The sequence below is a fragment of the Pleurodeles waltl genome, chromosome 3_2 (assembly GCF_031143425.1).
Source record: "Pleurodeles waltl isolate 20211129_DDA chromosome 3_2, aPleWal1.hap1.20221129, whole genome shotgun sequence".
In the NCBI taxonomy this organism is placed as follows: Eukaryota; Metazoa; Chordata; class Amphibia; order Caudata; family Salamandridae; genus Pleurodeles; species Pleurodeles waltl.
In genome coordinates, this window is record NC_090441.1 from 121,863,973 (window position 1) to 121,887,903 (window position 23,931).

Sequence of the window (23,931 nt, forward strand, 5' to 3'; positions counted from 1 at the left end):
ATGCAATGCACAATGTAGAGTGCAATCTAATCAATAACCGGCACTCAGTGTACAGAAGTCAGAAATACAGCAGTCAGAAGCAGTGAGAGGCGGTGAGGGCAATAGTGGTAGGGCGATAGTAGTTAAGTAATCCATAAAATGGGGGCTAGCCAGGCAACCAGCCACCCCAGTCTCCAACTGGGATGCTTCTGTGACTTCTGGCCACCTTCACTCACCGACAAGTGCTGACAGGGGGACCGGGAGCAGGATTCTCTCTCCAACACCGCTAAGCACTCTCTCCCACTCTCCTGCCCACTTCTGCCTGCTCCTCTTCCAACTCCTTAAGGTCACGGCTACGGTGGCTGTAGCGCATGGGAGGAACCTGGAGCACACGATCAAGAACTGGGACCCCAGGCAGGTCACCACCAGACCCCCCCAGGCAGGCTCCCAGACAGAAAAAGCTGCGGCCCGCGGTCCGTGGAGAAAGGTGCGGTCCAAAGATCCCAAAACAGTGTCCCAAGCAGCAGCTCCAAACGGCACTCACGCCCGCTGCGTCCGCGCTGTGTGTCTGCGCTGCGCTTTTTGCACTGACTCCGTCCTCACACTTGCCTCACGTTCAGCAAGAATTCCTCTTCCAAAGACCTACAAATCAAACTAATATTTTGGTTTCTAGGTGACAGGATGAGGAGCAACTCTAAACCAATGAAAATCCAAAGGCAAGAATGCCATCCAATCCGAAGTAAATACATGGATGATATAGTCGCTAGTATAGTAAGGAAATGCACTGTATGTTTGGAATCTAAAAGTTCTTGGAAAATTAGACATACCCCATTGTATTTGGTCATATTTCTGAAAAGAACTTGACTTGGGGACACATCTTCTGGGTCTGTTTCCCTGGGTGGAAGGTGAAACCAAATACATTTTGATTTTAGCTACTATTTAACAGGGGGTGGAATGGAAATTTGTGAGGGAGTCCAACCATGCAGTAGTCTGAATTTTATCAAGGATGCTTTTATAGGGAAGGGTGTCCAAAACCACTGTCTCATACACAAGGGTGTAATCTGTATCGCATAAAAGAAAACAAGATTTAACTAAACATGGTATTGAGCATAAATGTACACCGTTGTAAATATTACAATCCAATAACCCGGTGTAAAGACTTAACAGAGTGCCTAATGAAGGTGTGAAGTCTGTCATTTCCTCTGGTAGGGATGTTAGAAACTGTATTCAAGAAACATGTGAAGTTATCATTTGACTCCACATATTGTTTTGTCAGCATTTGTCCTTTTTAGAAATAGGATTTCTACCTCTGACCTAAACCTTAATTAGCTACTTAAGTACTAGAGTCAAGAAGTTCACAAGATTATACATGATGTTACTAAAAAAGTATTGGTGAAGAAAAGATGATGAAATAATGACTATGTTTAATGCAAAATCATCCAAGGTAAAAGTAGGGGATTAAGTCGAGGTTAAATCTCTTAATTTTGCAGAAAAGGGCGGTTTACAATTTCTGGGCCTTCATAAAGTATTAAAGAAGTTGAAATCCTCTGTCATGTTGGATGATGGGAAACGATGAATTCTAAACAGTTTGGTGTTATTCAGCAAATATGATGAAGATGAAGTGTGTTTGGGTTTGTTTCCTTTCCATCTTCATTTAGTTCCAGGTGTGCTGGATGCAGATGAACTAATGACATTATTTTGGAGAATGTACATGAGTCTGTGAGGGTGACTCTAGATCCGTCGTCAGAAATGGCTACTGGCTGAAACAATTCAGACAGCTAAACTGTCAGAGGCCTGCCCAGTTCGTATTCTAAGCATGCAATGTTATTATACAATTCTGCTTAAGAATGTAGCTTGCATGGAGGGGCAACTCATTTCTGAACATATCCTTGGATGTACCTTTTAAAATGAGTACTGATCATACACTACTGGTGGATTTATTTACCTCTAAAAGTGGTGGTAAAGTCCCTCCTAGGATTGCTGGTATTTTTTTAGTCTCAGCTACCTGTTGATGATGATAAAAGTGAGGATGATGATAGGTATATCATAGCTGCAGTGTCATCTCTAAATGATGCCTCACCAGGTGACGATGCCAAAGGAGGATGGAAAGCAGCTGTGAAGAAAGATGAAGCTCTATCTCAGATTGAAGCATTTATAAAATTTGGTTGGCCGGATAAGGGAATGCTGCAAGGTGAGGTAATGTTGTATTATGGACTCAGAAATTAGATTTCTTGAGCTGATGGAAATAGGTATCGAGAATAACAGTTAATTGTACCTGTCGACTTATGTGAAAGAGTTATGCCATTGGCTCCTAGGGGCATCCTGGAATGGGTGGAACATTAGGGAGGGTGTGAATGAATTTTTGGTCGCCTGCTGTTGATCGAAGTGTTCAACAGAAAGACGGTGTATTCCATGTGCATGGAGAGATAAATCTGAAAAGACAGCAAGATACCTGAGTGAGTTCATAGATGTAGATGATGGGCCCTGGCCAAAAATATTTCTTGATATTTCTAGTCCATACGGAGTTCTGGGCAAACTACCTGAATATATATGTCATTGTGGGTAATGTCCAATTTTCTCAGTGGGCTGAATCATAATTTCTCACTCTGTCAATACCACAGAGGCAGTTATATTTTTTAGCTAAATCTTTAAAAGAGAAGGGTTACCTGAAGTTGTGGTAACTGATAACTCAAACTCAATGGGTTTCATACATTAGCAATTGTGATTTCCTAATTGCGATTTGCAAAGATTCGCAATTACAAAATCACAATCTCTAAAAAAAATTAATGATGCTCCTTTGTTTGCAGCATCCCTTTATTACATATACAGAATTATATAAATGGGAATATGAGTTAAAGAGATTTTAATCATAGAAAACCACGTCTTCCACACTGGATGCAGGATTGTACTGCTTAATTATATGTATATGGATCGCATCTGAGATTTTTGTTTTGTTTCATTTTCATCACTTATGCAGACAAAGTTGAATAAGCATCATATTACTATACAAACTTTAGCTTTTTGTAGTAAGAGCTTCACATTCTTGTTATTATAAGGTCAAAATGTATTCATGTATGTTTTTTATGGGAAATAAGTGTTGTATTGAATGCAAGCAATGATGCCATTAGATTCTGATTAAGAATGTGGAGAGAGAGAGAAAGATAACAGCATCAGTGGCTCCTCCGCTAAGGTGGAGGAGAGTTGCCCCTCTGCTTTATGCAGTGAAGGAAAGGGAAAGATATAATGATAATAACACAATGTTATTATCATTTTATTTTTCCTCAGGAACTGGGTTAGAGCGGGGCTGTACTGGAGGAGGAGGGCTGGAGGAGTGGTTTGTGCACATAAGTGCGCATGACACTTTGGCCTGCCGGGTTGGGCCGGCCAACCAGTCATGCAGACTTTGCATTTCTCCACCTGGCTGCATTGAACCGCCTGGAGGAGAAAGTGCACAGGGTCCCACTCCTTGCCAGAGCGCCGAAGCAGGCCGCTCAGACCAATCACGACTCTGCTGTCATGCTGGTGACGGCAGCATTGTGATTGGAGGTGAGGCTGGAAGCCTGCGTGCTTCTGGAAGTCAGTGAAAAGATGAGGAGGAAGAAGAGACGGACACGTCACTCCCAACATAAAAGGTACTTTCTTTTTTTAAATTTAATTTTGTTCATATCCCCCGCCCCGCCACCCCAGTTGACAAGTAGCCGCCACTTGATAACAGATAAGGCTGGAGTTGAAAGCTCTTCTCCCTACACAATATCTTCCTTGAATAAAAGCACTTTGTTTTTCACTGGTCTGGTGTGCTTTTTTTTCCATTTAATGTGGCAAGAAAAGTCAGGTTGGGGGTTTACAACTGCTAATAGCTCTAACTCAGAGAAATGCGAGACCCATTGCATTGCATATCCTTGTTTGCATTGCTTTCTGGTATGAATATAATTTGAGGAAATGTATTCTTTACAAGGCACTTGTTTCATTATAATGCTTGTGTAGAAATGAAGCAGGAAACCCTTGTGCGTTACCAAGACCTGCATTCGACACTCTCGGGTTCTGATATTTTTTAGCTGTGGAGACCACCTGCTAATATGGGTGGGTGGTGTAGGGGGGTGGCAGCAGATGCATTTCCAAAGAGCAAAGGGGATCATTAAAAGTTTGGCAGATGTGGATGAACCACTAAAACACAGGAGATGTCCCATTCCCCCTAATGAGAATCAAGCTATAATTGCCCCCACCCCACCACAAGTTGTAATTGCAATTCAGTGGCAGATCTGAGTACCAAGTGGCTGCTTCTCGAAGTGTGTGCGTGTGGAGGCCGCGGGGTCCTTTTCTGTGGAAAGATGGATCCTCGTTGAGGTGAGCTCATTAGAAGGCTGACACATTACATTGTCATTCCTACGCCATCAGAAAAGGGAAGAACACCAAACTTAGACGGGGCGGAGGGTGGCTCCTTTTTGTTCCTAATCAATTCAAACAATGTTTTTTTCTCTTAAGATTTTGGAACAGATGTAAGTATGTTTATGTTGATTCAAGCTGTCATGCAGCCAGCTCTTTGAGGTTAACATCTAAACATCACATTCATAGTTGGCAGAAACCACCTCATATGGTCACATGTAATTGCTTCAGGGCGAGGGCCACTTTTTCCCCTCAAAGAAAAAACAAATATATGAGCCATGGTTTATTCAAGACAATTGTGGTAAATATACGAAACACAACGACTACCATGGAGTAAAAGCAGAAGATCAAAGTTCTGCTTGGAAGAGGTTGATTCGTTCCAGGGCTCAGAACAATAAAGACTGTCTCCCACTTGCACCCACAGTCTGGGATTAGCACTGACTGTTCTGGATGTTACCACTATTTACAGTAGGTTTTGGGTCAGCCAGTTGCTTGGCACTGGTTGCCTTTCTTGCCCATTTTATTTGCTTGCATCCTATTGGATGGCTTTCCTTCCTCTTCTTGTGTTTGTCCCTTATCTTGAGCATAGCTTCTTTACCATCCTTTTAATTGGATGATTTGTGCCCGTCCACAGCTCCACACAGGGCGCAACTTCTATCTGTGGGAGTGCATGTGCTTCTCTCTCTCTCTCTGTGGTATGCTGTTTTTCCCATAATATCTTCGTTACCCCTTCATTCTCTGTGTTGGTCCTCTTAAGCGTGTCTCTTGCTTCATCCATCCCTCCATACAAAGCTTTTTTCATTTACACAAACATACACACACACACACACACAACCAGGTCCTCTGTTGCTCTCCCTGCTGCTTCTGATACTTTTCGGCTTTTAGTGTCATCCCCCACTTTCCACTCCCACCACTGTTGCTCCCCACCAGACCCGTTGCGTTTTTTTCTTTTTCTTTTTTTTTGTCTTTTTTGAAGAATCCTAACTGCAGTTTGATTACACGCCACTCCTTTGTAAAAAAAAAATGCTATTTCAAGATGTGCATTTGCTATCTTTGAACAGTAAAGTAATGGAATGGAAGGTGGATTTGTAGAGCTCTGCTTGTCACCCTTGAGGGTACCCAGGCTCAAAAACCAAATGGCCACGGGGTCATGTCACCTGTATACTTGTCTACTACAGCAAGTCATTTTGCCAATTTTGTCAATTCAAAACAGAATCAGCAACAATCATTGGCAAAGCCAAAAGGTCATGTTACGCCGTTGAAAGGGGCGAGCTATTGGCTTTGCCAATATTTGTATTGAAGTTAGCCTGTTCCATGACAGGACAAATGAGCAACAAACAGTAGAGTAGAATGCAGCTCAGAATTATTCCCAGTGGTTCACAAGTGCTGCACAGGGATTTACAGCTACCACTTTTTTAGGTCAAAGCCTACCAGACAGCACAGCTGTCTGGATTGCTAACAACAACTCAGGGACATTCAGAAAGTTTCCCTGAAAATGCATTCTCCCCATTGCTTACCATTTGGCATGGTGATTTGTAACTCACATTCGCTTGCTTTCTATTTGCTGGTTCTATTTTGTTTAGGCTGTCCAGCTTGAGTTCCTTTCTTCTGTTGCCGAAACCCTATTTACTATATTCTTTCACCAGTAATGGATTTATTTGAACTGGTCTTTCAATCTTGTTCTTTTCTTGTCACATTTGCTGTGCATTCAGAGACCGAGGTCAAATGTCAGGCTCTGTCTTCCAGGAAGCTTGATGTTTACTTTTCTTTCTCTGACTTCAAAGTGAGAGGAGTTATATGACAATCATGCTCGCTGCTTGGGGTGTGCGTAAGGAAGGCTGTATGATGTTATTTTTTTTCTAGCGCACAACAAAATTTAAATGTCTGTAAATTACCATCAGGATTGAAAAATCTGAAGTGTGGTCCAATCAAATATGTTAATACAATCAAAACAAACCAAACATACATGAACACTGAGGGCACTGCTGTGCAGTCCCTCTCCGTTCCTGTAAAGCCCCATGGCCCGCCCCTTTTTATAATAAAATGATGATAAACATAGGTTATTATCGTTTTATTGAAAAAGGTTTGCAACTGCTGCTGCTGGCTGGGGTGCGACTTGCTGCAACACATGCCTCTTTAATTCACCTCCAGACACTCCCTCCCTTTTTATCACACTAATTTTTCTGTCTTCCTCTGGATCAAAATCTGTCGAGGAAAAATAAGTGCTGGGAACCAAAAATGCGTGCCATTGGCTTTACCTGCAGACCCAGCTCAAGTCAAGCACTGTCTAAACTTGTCCCCCCAACAAATATGAAGTGAGTTGTGTTAGTTTGCAACTCAGAACTTAAATCTGTCCTTTTCTTTTGTCCATGCCTTGTATTTTATCAAAAGATATCAATAAAAATCTGCATAAGATATAATAGTTTTGATTACAAAGTTCTTTGTGAATATCTACTACCATCTGTACATTTGTAAAAAATCTTTTACTGTTTTATAAGTCATCTGTATTCACTTAGGAGTGTTACTCAATGAAATATTTCTGTAAAATGTTTTCTCCAATAATAAAATAAACAAAAAAAGATTAAAACACAGAAAAAAATCAAGTAAGTATGAAAACAGTATATGTATTCTTTTATTAACCATAGGCTGATGTGTGTGTACTTATTTACCTGTCACTTCAAAGGAGTGGATGTTTGTAGCGACAAATGAATCTACATTTAAATAACAGTACATGAATTGCTAGTTTTACGTATTAAAAAGTGCCATGTGAGACATGAGTGCTGTTTCTCATTCCTGTTTTTTGATTGCGTTATATTTTCATTAACACTCTAAAGCGGCCTCGTGCGTGTATGAAAGCTAAACAAACAAAAAATAAAATAAATACCACACATACAAATATACAAACGTGAAAAGAACACTTGGAAGTAATTTTAACTTGTACATCAGATGCATTTTTTACCAGGGATAAAAGAATATCAGCGCTCAGAAATAATTGAAAGTGACAACGGGCTGTAGTTTCATAGGTGCTAAAGGGCTGTGATTAATGAGTGCTGTTCTGACAGAGAAAACACAGTGTGCTGAATAGTTTTCAAAGGGACAATACCTTGGGGTTAATGCTTAGCCATTGGCGTAGCTTTGGGGTGGGGGGGTACGCCCCCCTAATAAATGAATTTTACCATAAATAGTTGGGTCCAGATGCTTTCAGTTGGGTATGGGGAGATGTCTGCCGGATTTCACCAGGAATTTTTACATTCATTTAGACAAAAACGCACACACATTCTCTCCATCTCAGTTTTTAAAGTCATCAAAAATATTGGTAATTTTACAAAACATTGGGTTTTCTCTCTCCTAGTACCCCTAACAATCCGCATTCCTGTCTCTTCCACTGCCCCTTAGGCCCCTCCCATGCACTCTGCTTGTCGTATAATGTATTTTTACATTATATGTCGGTCTGATTGTCAGAAAATCTGAAGCTCATATCCCCCCAATCTTACTGACCAAGCTACGCCCCTGTGCTTAGCCAAAACGATGAGACGGCCAGCCCTTTCATGCAGTAATGTCCATCACCAGTAACCTTTCACCAAGCATCACGCCAGTCACATCAATCACAACTAGACACCCTTCTAGTCCTTCCTGCCTCTCAGACAGTGCAAGCGCTCAGGTTGTGAAAGACCTACGGCGAACTTACTATGTGTTTACAGCCCACCTATTGCTTACCATTGGTTATTTTTATTGCCACTCTCATTTGCTTGCTTCTTATCCAATTGCATGCCTTCCCCTTTTTAGGTCTCAGCTCTAGACGGTGCGCATGCACTGTCTTGAACCGAGACATGCTGTAACTACATTGTGGGCTTCTGCCGGCCCATAGGCTTGCCATTTTTTGGCACCACCGTCGCTCCATTTTGCGTGCTCCCCACTTGTCAAGGGTATGCATATGTCATGTCTCTTCCGTTGTTTAGCCCTCCAGAGAGCACCAGCCAACTACAGCTCAACACGCAGCAGCCATTTTAACACATTGTTTTGGGACTACTTTTTTCAACTTCTTTACAAGCGCTTTTCACAGCGCTACTATTTTTACCCACATCACAACAGTTCTTTGTTTCCTTCTAGCAAAATTGTGTAGGTTTAATGAAGGAATCTGAATTAGTTTGTCTCTAACCACAAGTTACCATACGTACACGTTGAAAACAATAAAATCACATAGCCGTGCCATGCGTTTTAATTATACTTGTAGGTGTGTATGAAATCCAGTTCCTTGGCCAATCAGGGTCCTCAGGAAGGCACAGTATTTCTGAAAGTGTAACTGTCTGAATTTTCAGTGAATGTGCACTGAGCACTGATTGCTTTGCTGTAGATCTTGGACTCACCCATTGAACAAAATTACGGAACATGCTCTTCGCATCTGCAGCTTTTCACCAACCCAGGGTATTGGACAGGTTTTGTTCTTCCGTCTCAACATACACGTTCTTAATTAGTGATTATGTTTCAATGTGCTAAAGCTTAATTTTTCTTAGCTTATAAAGTCGGTCACACACATATATATTAATTAAATTGAATTCTGTTTACAAATTCCGCTCATTGTTTTATTTGTCTTGGAGCACTCCACACAGAGCTAGTGGTTTCAGTTCACTGGCTCCGTCCTCCGTCTTTTGTTGTTTAATGCAGTTGTATATAGCACAAACACCACCCAAATGTATTATTAGAGCGCTTTAGTGAGCGCTAGTTAATTTACACAAAGACACGTTGGTATTTTTAGAACAGGGAGATTAAGTGATTTGCACAAGATCACAGGATGTTGTGCCAATGCCGAAAGAGCACTATATATCAGTGCCACAATCTTTACACAAGGACACAGCAGTTTCTTGTAGCACGAAGCTGTTTATCATCCATTTCATACTTTTTCTTAAGCCGGGCGGTTGAACCGCGAGTTTGATGCAGTTATAGCGCTCTTTGGTGGTGATGCACAGTGAGTGGTTTAAATGGGAGTTAGGCCTATATTGAGGGGAGTGAGTGGTGTAACACTTATTCACTGGCTTCAGTTATCTAATGCAGTGTTGTCCAACCTTTTTATCGCCGCGGACCGGTAAATGTTTGATAATTTTTCCGTGGCCCGCTTGTCCCATTGTGTGACAAGCGGGCCACGGAAAAATTATCAAACATTTACCGCCCGCCACAGTGGGGCGGCCCAGTGCCGATTGATCCACGGACCGGCACCGGTCCGCGGCCCGGGGGTTGGGGAACACTGATCTAATGGACTGTGTGTTTTGGGTTTAATGCAATCTACATTGGGCACCATGGTGGTTTAACGATGAAAAAAAGCATTTTAAAAGATCAGGACATTTGTTCTGGGGTTTGGTGGTGTCTAGTAGAGTTGAGAGTTAAGGTTTCACAGAGTGTAAATGCCAGGACAGGTTGAGTTTTTATTGATGCTCTGTTCAAGCAATCTTAGATAGGTTTCAGATGCCCAACCAAGCCCCAGGAGTGCAGGAGCACATAGTGAGGCCACGTACCGCACCCCTGGGCTCCCCTGCCACATAGTCCCACAAAGACGCACATGAAGGCGCGGACTCCGTGCAAAGGGCTGTTCATTTGCCGCCAGTGTGGGATAGAAGGTCAGAAACTAGTGCCAGCATTTAGTGAACGGAAGCAGCCAAACAGAAAAAACCTGGTTTATTCTGCATTCCTGGGGAGGGGCGAACAGTTTATTTGTAAATGTATTTAAGAACACTATGTGACTGTCACCCAATGGTTCCCGTTGGAAAGAGCGAATGCCTATTTCACCTGAATGCCTCTGGGTTTGTGTTTGGAGGTAATTGCTAATTATTGTTTCATAACAACTGTAAAAGGGCAGCTTGGGTGATCAACATTGAACTATAGCAACCTTCTTATGAGTCTTCAGAGGAAACCAGGAGGCTTAGATTTATTAGGTCGAGGATAACAGTGCGCAAGCGCTATTGGTATCTATTTGGGCTTTTAACCACGCCCGCCTCACACCCATCACTATCACTCATTCATGGGCTTGCTTTTTTAAGGTCCTTTGATGACATCGGTAAATGCTTTACAATTGTCCTGCCTTGGAGCAGTTTTGTTACTGCCTTGGGGACGGACCCTGTTACATGGATAATTGCACATGTGCCAGTATGTTTGACAGCGAGCGAACTTCTTTTTCCTTTTGTGTCTCTCCTTCACACTCACAGCGGCCGTGGTGCTTTGAATTGACTTGCTTATGTCAACTGTTTTACTTTTCATTTTCAATTTATGTGGCAAGAAAAGTCCAGTTAGGAATTTACAATGCTGATAGCTCTAACTCGAGGAAATGCGAGACCCATTGAATTGCAAATGCTTGTCATTTATTTTGTAGAGCTACTTTCTGACCAGACACAACTTCGTAGAGCTTCCATGTGCTCTCTCTTATGATTTTACTTTGTGCTGAGTCCAGAGGCCACTGGGTCGGTAGACCTGAAGTAACAATGCACCCAGCCTGAAACGTGCGTTTCTGTCTCCTGGGTGGTTCACAGCTGGGGTACAATCTAGGAGCACAAGTAGCAGCTCTATGAACACGGGATCCCTGCCGGGGTGTGGAGATTTTGGGCAGAGCCCGGGTCTGTCAGACCTGGAAGACCAAGGGCGAATTCAGAGTTTTCATTTTAGTCTATTGCATTCTGGGAGTTGTGGTGGTGGCTGACAACCTTTGAAACACATTAGTTGGGGGTACTTTACGGTGGTTTTAAAGGCAATGCCCAGCTGTGGACATCTGGTGTAGCCTTCTTATAGTAATGCCACCCTTGTGTGTGTTTTATGTTTTTAAGTTGTAATTTTGTTTAAAGTGGAACTTTGGCATCTGCTGCTTCGCTCCCACTTCCCCTTTTAAAGGAAGTGGGTCTTAACGACCGAGCTACTGGCCTTAGGCACACGAGAGCTGGCTGCTGACGTCGGTGCTCGCATTTCACAAAATGTGTGATTCTGATCAAATTATTTGACTGCCAGGCACTTTGCACTGAAAATGAGAGAAAAAAACAAGCAGGTGCTATCTAGTGCCCTCCCTTCGACTAACCCCCCTCTGGCACCCCCTAATGACACCCCGAGGTTCCGGCCTCACCAAGACATCTGAGCAGTTTTCTGTATCCTTAGCACCTCATGGTTTCATTGTGTTGTACAGCACATATTACCACTCCACATAATTACAGTCCATGACACATAATATCACTCCATATAATTCCAGTACACTCAATACCACAGTTACTGTCCATATACTCCCAATGCACACCATGCCACATAATTCCACTACACATAACTAAACTCAAGACCGCACAATTCCACGCCACACAATTCCACAACAAACAATTCCAATCCAATTTACATATTTCCACGCCACACCACATACGTCCACTCCACTACATAACACATGGCTAAAAGACATTGTCGTTGACAATGCCAATAGCTCTCGAATTGCCGAGACCTATTGGCTTTGCCAATGCTTGTTGTGTTTGTCCTTCCTCTAGGGCATAGTCTCTTTACCATTGTTTGATTGACTGACCTATATCCTCCCACTGCTCACTTTTAGGGAACTCCATAGAGTGCATGCATTTTCCAGCTCTCTCCTTTTTGTGCTTCCCCCATGTCCAATACCATCTGTCTTTGTCCTCCCATGTTGCACCCTCACTTGTGTGCTGCTCTCTATTGGCTTTTCCAATGCTTGTTTTTTCAGCTGTATCATACCATGCGCCACATTTCGACACCTCAGGAAAGCAGCCATCAATGACTTCACCCTTCTGGAAATTACCCAGTTACCCAGTAGCCACATTGGACATGTTGGGAATGGGTGTGTGTAGTCCATCAGGATACAATTGTGTGATCTCAATTTGGCCTGAGAATGCAGCAAAGGCCCATTGTGCAGAAGCAATTAGGGTCAGGTTCCACAAATGACCGTGCAAGGTGTGGACACAGTTTTACGTTTTTTCTGCCAGGAGCTGTTGCGATTCTTTTAAGGCTAAAGTGATCAGATATTATCAGGTGGCCCTGAGGATCCAAGCTGAAAGTGTCTTGGTCACAAATTATTCAAATTTTCACAACACTCTTTTTGGTACCACCTCTTCATCCCCTGTCACCTTATTCTGTACCCTCACAATCGCCCCAACTGGGCTGCCAAACCGTGCTCAATTTGTCAAAACATAAGTGCCAGGGCCCTCGTTAGGAGGACACTGCAGCTTGGACCACCTATTGCCCCTGCCAGCGCTGCAAATGACAATACTAACAAAACTACTGACCATCACACTCCCACAAATGTGACAATTCAGATTATTCCAAGCCACCCAAAGCTGCAAGAATGGCACAGTGGCAGGTATTAGTCATTTTAGATGTAGGTTGAATTAATAAAGAAACCACCGGGTTAAATTAAGCACTGCTGCCAAATGGAATAAGTTGTGTAGCAAGGCTTACCTGAGGAGGTTGGCACATGGACCCGGCCAGCGACAGCTCTGGTACACTCTCTGGATCACTGTCTCAGAGCCATTATGCACCTGGCAGGAAACAGTCTTGGTCACTGTGTTCTGGCACCAGTTCCTGCAAAGAAAAAACCTTGGAATTAGATCTCAGGAGCTCTCAGTCTCAGCAGAGCAACAATGAAGTTCTGTATTCTGGGTCAAGTATAGCACGGTGAGCCAGCGCAAGTCAAAATATGTGATGCACTATATGCGAGCATCTGAAACGGACATTTATGGGTCAATCCAGTGGTAATTTCCTAAAAAATATTAACAAATTGTGTACACTGTTGGGTTTTGTAAAGGATTTCCTCAAACAGGAAACAAGCAAATGGAAGGGTTAGGCAACAATGGCAGCCAATAAGGGGATCACGATGCAGAGGAACCTTTGTTCTGCGGAGGACAGAATTGCCTTCGACATTATTGACATTATCATGGTAACTCACTGAAATGTGGATGCTCTTCAGGGTGTACCGCTCACAAGCTGGAGCTTGGGTGAAAGTGGGAACTGTTTCTCTCACCCTTGCCATCAAAAACACCACAGCACTTTGCAATGAAAGGGGCTGTGCCCAGTGACAGTGAAGGATATCCACGGCCTCAAGCTTGACCCAATTTTTGGGCATCCTGTGGAGAACAGCCTTAAATATACTAAACTTTTGTTAGCTAAATAAAGTCCTCATGATGGCGAACGATACTGAATTATATGTTTAGATTTTTCCGAAATGGGGCATGCAAACAAAACCACAAAGAACAATCTGTCTGTCACCAGCCTCCCAGATAAGCTAAAGAAAGTTAGAATACGCATTGATGAAGACGGTGTGAATTTCTGTTCTTTGATCTAGCTTTTTTAGGTCTTGCCCGCAGATATTTTTTGCTGTTTGTTGTGAAACGACCTACAGTGTACAATACCAATAGTTAGTTTGGCTTTAGGTCAGCCCACTGATCATGATTGGCTGGCTTTCTTGTCTATCTCATTTCCTATTCAATGGCTTTTCTACCTCCTGTGAAGCACATCTATTTTACGATGTTTCTGATTGGAAGAGTTCTACCCATCCACTGATTTCATTCAGGGAGCTACTTTTTCTTTCAGAACTCCACAGAAATGAATGTGTTTTGCTCTCTCCCCATGTCCTGATTCTCGCTTCCCCCATCATAAGTTGCAAGGTGTTCTCTGGAATTACTGGTCTCTGTGTCATGCTCGCTCCCTGCAGTAGCTTCCGAGGTACCTCAGTTGCAGTGCTCGCGTTACAATTTCTCCCATGCAGATACAACCCTCCACCGAGTTCCGCGCTCCATACCCTCCTCCTTGTTTCTAAATTGCTCCCCAGCACCTACCTATCCTCCTCTTCCAGTTTTTTTTCGTTTTAGAAAGCTGCATCTTTCACTATAGTGTGCTTTTGCAGATGCACACAATTTATTGTTTAGTCTACTGTTTCAAAATGGACGTCTGCCATCTTGAATGTAAATTAAATGTAAGAAAAAGCTTGCTGCAGCTTCATGAAGTGTATGTAAACATGGATAAACCTTTCAGAAGTGTATATAACCATGATGGGCCTGAAGCATTCAGATGCATACATAACCATTGATGGGCCAGCCATTTTCACTGTTTGCCTCAGATGATTATATTCAGTCAGCTTCAGCAACAAGCATTGGCAAAGCCAAAAGGTAATTTAAGATATTTAAAAGACAAGACCTATTGGCTTCGCTGAGGCTTCCTATTCTTGTCATAACTTGATTTAATGGTAAATTCAGTGTCTAATCAGTCTGTTAATCCCCCTGTCAGAAAGAAATGGAAAGGTTAACTTTGTGGATGTTTAGTGGGTTGGTGCATTAAATTAATTAAGATATATTCACATTGCACTGGAAACTTTAACTCTAATTACCAGATATTCATTATCATAAATAAAATGACATTTACAACTGACATTCTGACTACAACAGAGGAAATCAAAGCACTGCTCAGAGAGTTGTCATCATTTTATTGGGTGGAATGTGATCCTCTTCTCTTTAGATCACTTCACCTGCTTTGTCCCGCTGATCTTTCTATGTGAACACTTCTCTGGCTGGACAGTGACCGCTGTCTCTTCTGAGTAATTGAAATATGGGGGAGCAGAAAGTAGATGAAGAAAAGAGGCAAAGAGAGCAGGATATCCTGAGAAGCCAAGTAGAGGGAGAATGGAGGTAAACATACAGATCAGTAGTACCCAACCGCTTGACTTCTGTGGACCCCCCACTTTATTATTACTGGAACCCGGGGACCCCCACTGAATCATTATTGGAATCCAGGGATCCCCCCACTGAATCATTACTGGAAGCCGGGGACCCAGGCCTAACACTGGGATGATTTGAACCGCAAAACAATACAGAAAAAATAAAGAAACACGCATTCCATCAAACACATATACAAATAATAACACATTTTATTTAATTTGAAAACAAATAAAATAAAAAATACACATTTTTAATTTTAATAGGTAGGTTGGAGCTTTTCTAAATTCAACTGAAGCCAAACATCGTCCATACCATATTGCGTTTAATGCACCTGCACTGCTTCCACGAATGAATCCTCGGATACTAATTTAATTTTTAGCCTCCAATTTCAAATTCCTTGACATTTACAGTAAGTTTTAAGATTTTCAACTGTACATTTAGCCACTTTATTTACATATGCTTTATTAATCTGTTAATATCTGTTAATTTTCTCAGCAGTCACGGACCCCCTGGGAGGCTTTGCTGACCCCCAGGGAGTGCCTGGACCACCGGCTGGAACCACTGACATTGATGAGGTAGAGGGCGAGGTGCAGACGTGAGAGATGCCAGATGAATAGAAAAAGTAGCGCAGTCAGAAAGACAAACATTAAGGGAGGGAGAAGTAGGGAGAGAAGGATGCAGTAATGGGAACAGAAGTAGAGAGGGAGGTAAGGAAGAGTGGGGCTCTAAGGATAGTTAGGGGAGGAGGAAGAGAGATTAGTACAGAGAAAGGAACCGAGCCAGAGAGTGTGCTGACTGTGGGGGAGGCACTTGGAAGTTGGGGGTCCGCTTCACAACAGCTCTGGCTGTGCTCGGCTTCATAGTAACGTGGAAAGGAATCAACGCTACCATCGGTGTGACACTAATAATCTGCACAGAAAGGGCCCTTGTTTTAAGGTTATTGTGTATTATGTTATAACCCTAAGTAGATTAGAACTTTGAACGATCCAATAGGGGTTTGACGCTGATAGGGGCAGGGTTAAAGTTTTCGCTTCCTCACTCTTGTCTCTGTAACTCGAGGAACACTTGTCTGATGGGAGCAGGAAACATGGCTACAACAAAATACTTTTATTAAACACCATTCAAACTCTATTGCCTTTTACACATTTAAATAAACACGCCATGCCATAACGTGCACACAGAACTCTCCCATCAGACACAGACATGATGCAGAAATAGCTCTTTCACTGGCTTTTAACTCTGCAAGAATGCAAAGACTGTAGCACAGGTTATTGGTAAATTTCAGAAATGCCTCCTGCGATGTAACTCAATTTGCTGTTTCGGTGACCTTAGGATATGAGGTCACACTTGCTGGTGCTGGGTGTCCATCATCACCCCAGGGTACCGCCCTGGGAAAGCTCAAGAAATCTTACTTCCCTGAGGGTCTAGACATCAGACACAAGGGAAGGGGCTGGAAGATGTTGGATGGGCATTCAGACACAGCCAGAGGGCAAGAGCGAGAAACACTTGTATAATATGAGGCCCAGCATGCCTTCGTTTGGAAACATGCTCATTGGAAACCATGTCAAAGGCTAAAGATGGTAGATTGGTTCGGGTCGGCCCCCTCGACTGGGAAACCCAGACAAATAAACAGAATGTACAGACATAGCTTTATGGAAACATTCTGCTCTGGCCAATTAAGGGGGATCGGCAGCTTCAGCTGTTTGGCAGAGGTAGTGGGGTCTATGCAGAGAAATGGGAAATAGGGACCTGCCACAGACGTCACTTGTTAAATCGGTTTCATATTCATCAGTCCCCAGCATTACACTGACACACGGGGAGTTCAGTGTGCAGCAGTAAGGTGAGTCCACTGGAGAGGACAGTCCTCTTTGTTCAACCAGAAATTATTTACGAGTCGTATGTCCAATGTCATATGTGCAGTGAAAGTTGGAACTACAATGAAGTTCGTTTCTAAACTTAATGCAGAGGAGGCCTCTTGTGGAACAAGCATTGGCAAATACAATAGGTCTCCCCTACGCAAGAGCTATAAGCTTTGACATTGTGTTTCAACCATATTATACACTGGCATGGCTGCTGTTCAGCATGGTGAAAAGTCACTGGTGTAGAGGACAGTGGCACAGAGTGGAGCAGAGTGTTGTAGAATGGAGTGGCATGGAGTCTTGTGTATTGGTGTGGCATAGAGTGGAGCCGTGTACAGTGGAGTGGCATAGAGCAGAGTGGACTGCTCTGGGGCACACTGGTGTAGCGTGTTGCAGAATATATTGTTTTCAAGTGCACTGGTGTAGAGGGCAGTGGCATAGAATTCAGAGGCGTACAATACAGCGTTGTAGACTGCAATGATGTATATTAGAGTGTTGCATAATAAAATGCAGTGGTGTAGAGTACAGTAGTGCAGAGTGGAGTAGAGTAGTGTGGAGTAGAGTGGGGTAAAGTACAGTGGTATAGAGTGCAGTGCTGTAGAGAAGAGTGTCACAGAGTGCAGCAACATAGAATGGTGAAGAGGATACTATAGTGCATTAGAGTGCAGTGGGGTAGAGTGGAGTGCTGCAGAGTGAAATGGCATAGAGTGGGGTAGTGGGGAGTAGAGTGGTGTAGAGTGCATTGGCACAGAACTCATTAATGCAGAGTAGAGTGGCGTAGAGTTCGGTGGTGTAGAGTGCAGTGTTGCAAAATGGAGTATCACACAGTACAGTGGTGTAGAGTGGCATAGAGTGCAGTGGTGTAGAGTGGAGCTGAGTAGAGTGGCATAGAGTGCAGTAGCATTTAGTACAGTGTTGCAGAGGAGAGGGCAATTGTGTAGCGTGCAGCGTCATAGAGTAGAGTGCTGCAAAGTATGGTAAAGTGCAGTGGCATGGTGTGGCATAGAGTATATTGGACTGGTATAGAGTTCATTGGAGTAGGGTGTTACAGAGTATAGTGATGTAGAGTGCAGTGAAGTAGAGTGCAGCAGCATAGAGTGCAGCAGCGTAGAATGCAATGCCATAGAATGCAGTGACGTAGATTAGAGTGGTGCATAGGAGAATTCAGTTGTGCAGAGTAGAGTGGTGCAGGTTACAGTAGCACAGAGTAGAGTGACAGAGTGCAGTAGTGTAGAGTAGAGTAGTGTGGCAGAGACTGCAGTGGCATAGTGTAGTGCAGAATGAAATGGCATAGAGTGCAGTCATGTAGAGTGGCGTGATTCAGAGTGCGGTGATACAGACTAGAGTGACATAGAGTGCCTTGGCATAGACTGCAGTAATGCAGAGTAGAGTGGCATGTTGTTCAGTAGCAGAGAATGCAGTGTTCCAGAGCAGAGTTTCATAGAGTATAGTGGTGCAGAGTGACGTAGAATGCATTGACTTAGATAACAGTGGCATAGAGTACAATGGAGCAGAGTTGAGTGCAGTGGCATAAAGTGCAGTGATGTAGATTGTGGTTGTTTAGAGTGCATTGGCATAGAGTGCAGCAACATAGAGTGGAGTGGCACAGACTGGAGTGGAGGCATGTAGAGTACAGTGGCATAGAGTAGATTCTTTTAGAGTAGAGTGAAGTGGAATAGAGAGGAGTGGTGCAGGGTAGAGCGCAGTGGCATTAAGTAAAGTGGCATAAAGTATAATGGCATATAGTAAAGTGGTGTAGAATGCAGTGGCTGAGTGCAGTGGTTCAGAGAAGATTGGAGTGGTGTACATTAGATGGGTGTACAGTGCAGGGGCGCAGAGTTGAGTGTTACAGAGTGAAGTACATTGGTGTAGAGTGCATTGACATAGAGTGCAGTGGCAAAGAGTAGCACAGAGTGGAGGGACGTAGAGTGGTGTTGTGCAGAGTAAATTTGAGTAGCCTAGACTAGAGTGGTGTAGAGGGTAGTGGTATAGATTTCAGTGGTGAAAAATGCAGTGGTTTTGAGTAGAGTGACATAGAGTGCATTGGCATAGAGAAGAGAGGTGTAGAATGAAGTGGTGTAAAGTGCAGTGACTTTGAGTGGAGTGGTGAGAGGGGAGTAGAGTGCAGTGGCATGGAGTGGTGAAAATGGAGTGAAGCAGAGAAAAGTGCGGTGGCATCGAGTGGTGCTGAGTATAGTGGAATGGCGTGGAGTGGATTAAGCATTGTGTGGTAGCACACTGCCATTACAGGCAACACATTTCCCATTGAAATGTTTGTACAAAGATACAGTTTTACTAATAAAACTATACAGAGCACGAATGATAATGTGTGGAAATGGTATCACCTAGTGTATTCATTTTTTATCATATTAGAGTATTTGCTTCTAACACACTTCAGAATTAACCAAAAATGTGCTTCATTGTGGTGTTCCTAATTCTAATATATTCTAAAATACTTGAACGGTTAATTTAAATGTTGTGTGCTAAAAAAAAAAAAACTTTCCTACCCCTATCCAGCAAGATTGTCACATAAATCCTCTCACTCTGAAGTCAAAGAAAGCAAAATAAACACCAAGGTCCATCCATAAACCGTCTGTCATTGAATGCGCAGCAAATGTAACAAGATAAGAACAAGATTTACAGGCCTATATACAGAAAGGAGCATTGGTGGAAGAATACAAGGGGAGTTGGTGTGAAAAGGCTTTGCTCCTTGGGAGGGACAAACTCACCCTGGACGTCCTAAAACAAATAAAGTCAGCAAATAGAATGCCAGAAAATGTGAGTTACAAACTACAAAGCCTATATTAAGCAACAGGCGGAATGCATACCTTGGGAAGATTTCTGAATGCCCCCAGGATGTATTTAGTGAAACCAGACAACTCTGCTGCCTGGCATACTTTGACCTAAAAAAAAAGTCAGCTCTGCTTCTAACCAACAACTTTGTGTCTAAAGAGATAAGATAATCACAATCATTATATGCTTCAACTGAAAATCCATAACTACAACTACAGGACAATACTGCAATCCTTCACATGCTCCTGTGATGTACAAATAACAAACTGCCCCAAGTGACACCCTGGACTCTCTCCTTAAAAGCTGCAGACACGTTAGCACTAGGGGTGGTGAAAGATTCCGCTCCACCGGAGGAATTTGCGGAGTTTTGTCTGGATCACAGAGTTCAGGCAAAAATCTGCCAATCTCTGTGTGCAGAGTTTTTTCTTGCGCGTAGCTCGGCAATGTTAGGATGGCGAGTGAGAGTTTGCATCTCCTAGCGTGATTTTGGGGCACTAGAATGCCTCCCGCGAGATTTCTCAAAGCGGGCGGTTGCAGCAGGTAACAACAGGATACGGGTGTGAGGATAAAATGTTTAATTTTTCCTGCAAACATTTTCTGCTTGAACCAGTCACTGGTAAGTGGGTCGATTATTTGGAGAAAACGACAAAGAACTTGAGTAGTTTTTTTTTTTTTAATGTAACAATGAATGCTAGTCCACAGGTGAGCACGTCGAGGTTTCGACCCCTGTCATTATTTCCACAAAGTCTTCATCAGTTTTTGAACACAACAATGAATGTCACTCAACGAGTGAGCACTTTGACATTTCGACCCCAATCAGTATTTCCACATGTTCTTCACCAGGACAAATGTGGTAGCACCCTACAAAAATTAAACAAAACCAAGGTGAATCAAGCACCCTATTGTGTCCGTATTAGCAGTCTGCCTTTCTTTACAAGTGTGTAACACACTCATGGCAGTTTCATCTTACATTTAAAGCAACTGCGACAATCCTTTTTGAGATGGGTCCCCCTATGTTGGGATGCCTATCCACATCTACAAACATAATAGAAATCAAAAATGCCACTTACAAATTATTTCACATGGAAAAAGTGTTGAACTAATTAACCTTATTGGGAATCAACTACAGGTCAAAATGGCTGAGAAAAACAGAAAATATGTTCCCTTTACAGTACAGTCCAAAAGGAAAACACTCAATTTAGTTTCAGGGTCCTTGAGGTATCTCTCTGGTAGCTGCCACATTCCAAAGTCGTAAATTTCTGCACCCATATCTGTAGAACAGAGCCCAAATAACATAACATACCGTGGGGATGTACACACCCGTATCCAAAAAAAGAGGTGGATGGGACAAAGACACTACTCACACTGTGCCCATATGTAAAAGCTATGCTCCAATTGAAAATAGTGTGTGACCAACTTAAGTGAACCCATATGAATCAAGAGCACAAAGGTCAACAGTGAACTTACCAGCTCAAAAGATCATGAATCATCAGACACAATTACTATACAACTCTAGATAATGTCAAAGTGTGCTGTGTCACCCACGTCTGTGGGATGGAGCAAAAAGTGTGATTAATGCAAAGAAACATCTCGATTATGGCAAAATCATGCAATCGAGTGGAAAGGTCAACTCTGTCACCAACTAAGCGGTCCAACTGCACTTGCGGATAAAGCATGGCGTGCATGCTATCAAATGAACAAGCATGTAACTATGGCCCAAAAAAGTAAACATTGTAGGGAGCGGCCCTGTGGCACCACCCGAGATGGAGGAGAAACCTTCAAAAAGTTTCTTCCTTGGTTACAATGAAGGTGTAGTTACATGTGACTGCTGAACTACAAAAGACATGGAAGAGTTGGGAGCTAAATCCAGGGATGGAGTGTATCACACGGTAGAACGACTGTGTTTTAATAAAATATATACACTGCTAAATCTGTAAGCAAATTGCTGGTTAGAATGTTGGGGGGCTCAAACAAATGACCGAACTGTTATTTAAAGACGAAAGAATGATTCATCATTAAAAGGACAGACCCAAACATTGTTGTTGGTGCAATTTTGTCTTTACATATAAAATTGCATACCCCTTAATAGATTTCATAGGTGAATCAAAACATTACAAAATTTGAAAAGTATAATAAGAATTGGCAATAGGCCATACGATTCAAGAGGACTCCAAAATCTGAAAACATCCAGTATTTAAAGGACACACATATTCAAGACATTGTTTCTATTACGATAATGCAACTTCAATCCTCTGCAATGTTCAGTCCATTCGATATTTAATCAACTTGATCAAGTTACATTTAAATTTCATGTCCTGGTCCTCTGTAAAATCTTAAAACGTGAACATATGGTGGGTATTTTTTTCTGGGAAAGGTGGAAACCCAAGATATCGTGTGTACCAAGTACAATGGGAAAGAATAGACCAGTATGTATCTGATGAGGAGCATCCTGTAATTAGGGATGGGTGTAACTCCTGTAATTCCATTTAGCGTAATCGCACATCAGTATCTAAAATTTCTGTGAGATTACGCAGAATTATGCGAAAATCTAGACTAGAGCAGCACGTTATGCATGGACTTTGGAAAACTGACAGGGCTGAATGCTAATCACAGAAAGATATAAAATTTGTCTCCAAAAAGAGAACGAAACATTTAACCCATGATTTGCCCCAACCATGTCTGTCTCAAAGAGGGCACAAATGCATAAATTCAAGCGTAAATAGCAAATACTCAATGAGACTCTGGACAATTTACAGCCAAATGTTACATCTCTGCCTGAAAATACTTTGAGGCTGTTTCATATTCACTAACATTCCCAGTAGTATGACTGGCAGTGTTGCTGGGTGCAGGTTTCCAAGAACAGTACTGGAAATGTCATATGATTCACAGAATCCTTCTCCCCCGTGCAGCATTCAACATATAATATACTTTCATAATGTGGGAATGGAACTTCCTGTTCAAAAGCACATTCTTTTTTTCTCCACAGGAAAATATTTTCCTCTTTAGAAAAAACTGTTTGCCTACACTCTAACGAGGGGGAAGTGGATTACTCTAGTCCTTGTTTTGATTAGGTCACCAACCATCTTTAATGTGGAAGGGATTGGATTGAAATTTGGGATGCTCCCAAACACCCGTTCGGTAGAAATTACTAATGCCAATTTTCCCACACTCATCACAGAGAAATCTGCAGTGTTATCTATCAGAAATCCCTTTGTGAATCCCTGGCAGGTGTAAATGGTGGATGTTCAGCTTGGAGGGTAAGCTGACAGATATTAATACCTTTGTGAATAGGACGCACTGAGCAAGGGCAGCTCCTCCATTAGGATAGAGGACCATCACCCCACTAACCCCAGGCAGCTGCAGCTGCAAACCTTTACAAGTAAACAATAATAAACAGTGTTTAATATTGTTTACATATAAAGGGGTGAAGCCACAGGGGTGATGGGGATTGAGGGGGAGTGCCCACCACTCCCTCTCAGAGTGCATGTGTGTTTGGCCAGCCATCTCGGGCCGACCAAACACATGTGCAGTAGGCTCTCTTCAGCCCAGCAACACAGTTATCAGGCTGGAGAGAGCCTGCACAGGCTTCCAGTCTGCCTGGGAGTGCCCTGGTTAGGCGCTCCCAGCCAATTCTGACACTGCTTTACAGCGTCAGGATTAGTCGCAGGGAAGGCTGGGAGCCAGTGGCTGCCTGCAGCGATAGAGGAGACGAGCGGCATGGTGCAACGGAGAAGGTTAGTGTTTAATTATTATTTTTTAATTGAATTTTTATACCCACCGGACTCCCCCTCAGCACTCCCATGCACGCCACCCCACCCCTTTCGCACGGTGCGAGCCGCGACTGCCACTGAGTTGAATCGAGGACAGGGACTACCAACTGAATGGTGGTAGCATGGCTAGGTGAGGCGCTTGCTATACTGACCGATGGACCTGTATACCTCCCTCACTATTGTTGTGGTTTGACAAATCATGTCAGTTTGAAAGAGCACAGACACCAGGGTCTCTCAATCAATCAATCAATCAAATTTCTTAAGCGCGCTGCTCACCCAGTAGGGTCTCAAGGCGCTGGGGGTGAGGGGAGGGGTGTTACTGCTCGAAGAGCCATGTTTTGAGGCGCTTTCTGAAAGTTAGAAGGTCCTGGGTCTTTCGTAGGTTGGTGGGGAGGGAGTTCCAGGTTTTGGCGGCGAGGTGGGAGAAGGATCTGCCGCTGGAGGTGGTGCGTTGGA

At 43.0% G+C, this 23,931-nt stretch overlaps 1 protein-coding gene across 2 annotated transcripts in view; it reads right to left on the reverse strand.

Moving 5' to 3' along the window:
* COL26A1 (collagen type XXVI alpha 1 chain) overlaps positions 1–23,931 on the reverse strand; it is a 622,272-nt gene that overhangs the window by 437,628 nt on the left and 160,713 nt on the right. For both annotated transcript variants that reach the window (XM_069226960.1, XM_069226959.1), the window contains exon 2: positions 12,802–12,924. In XM_069226960.1, coding sequence (XP_069083061.1) covers positions 12,802–12,924 — 123 coding nt within the window. The remainder of the gene's footprint in view (positions 1–12,801; positions 12,925–23,931) is intronic.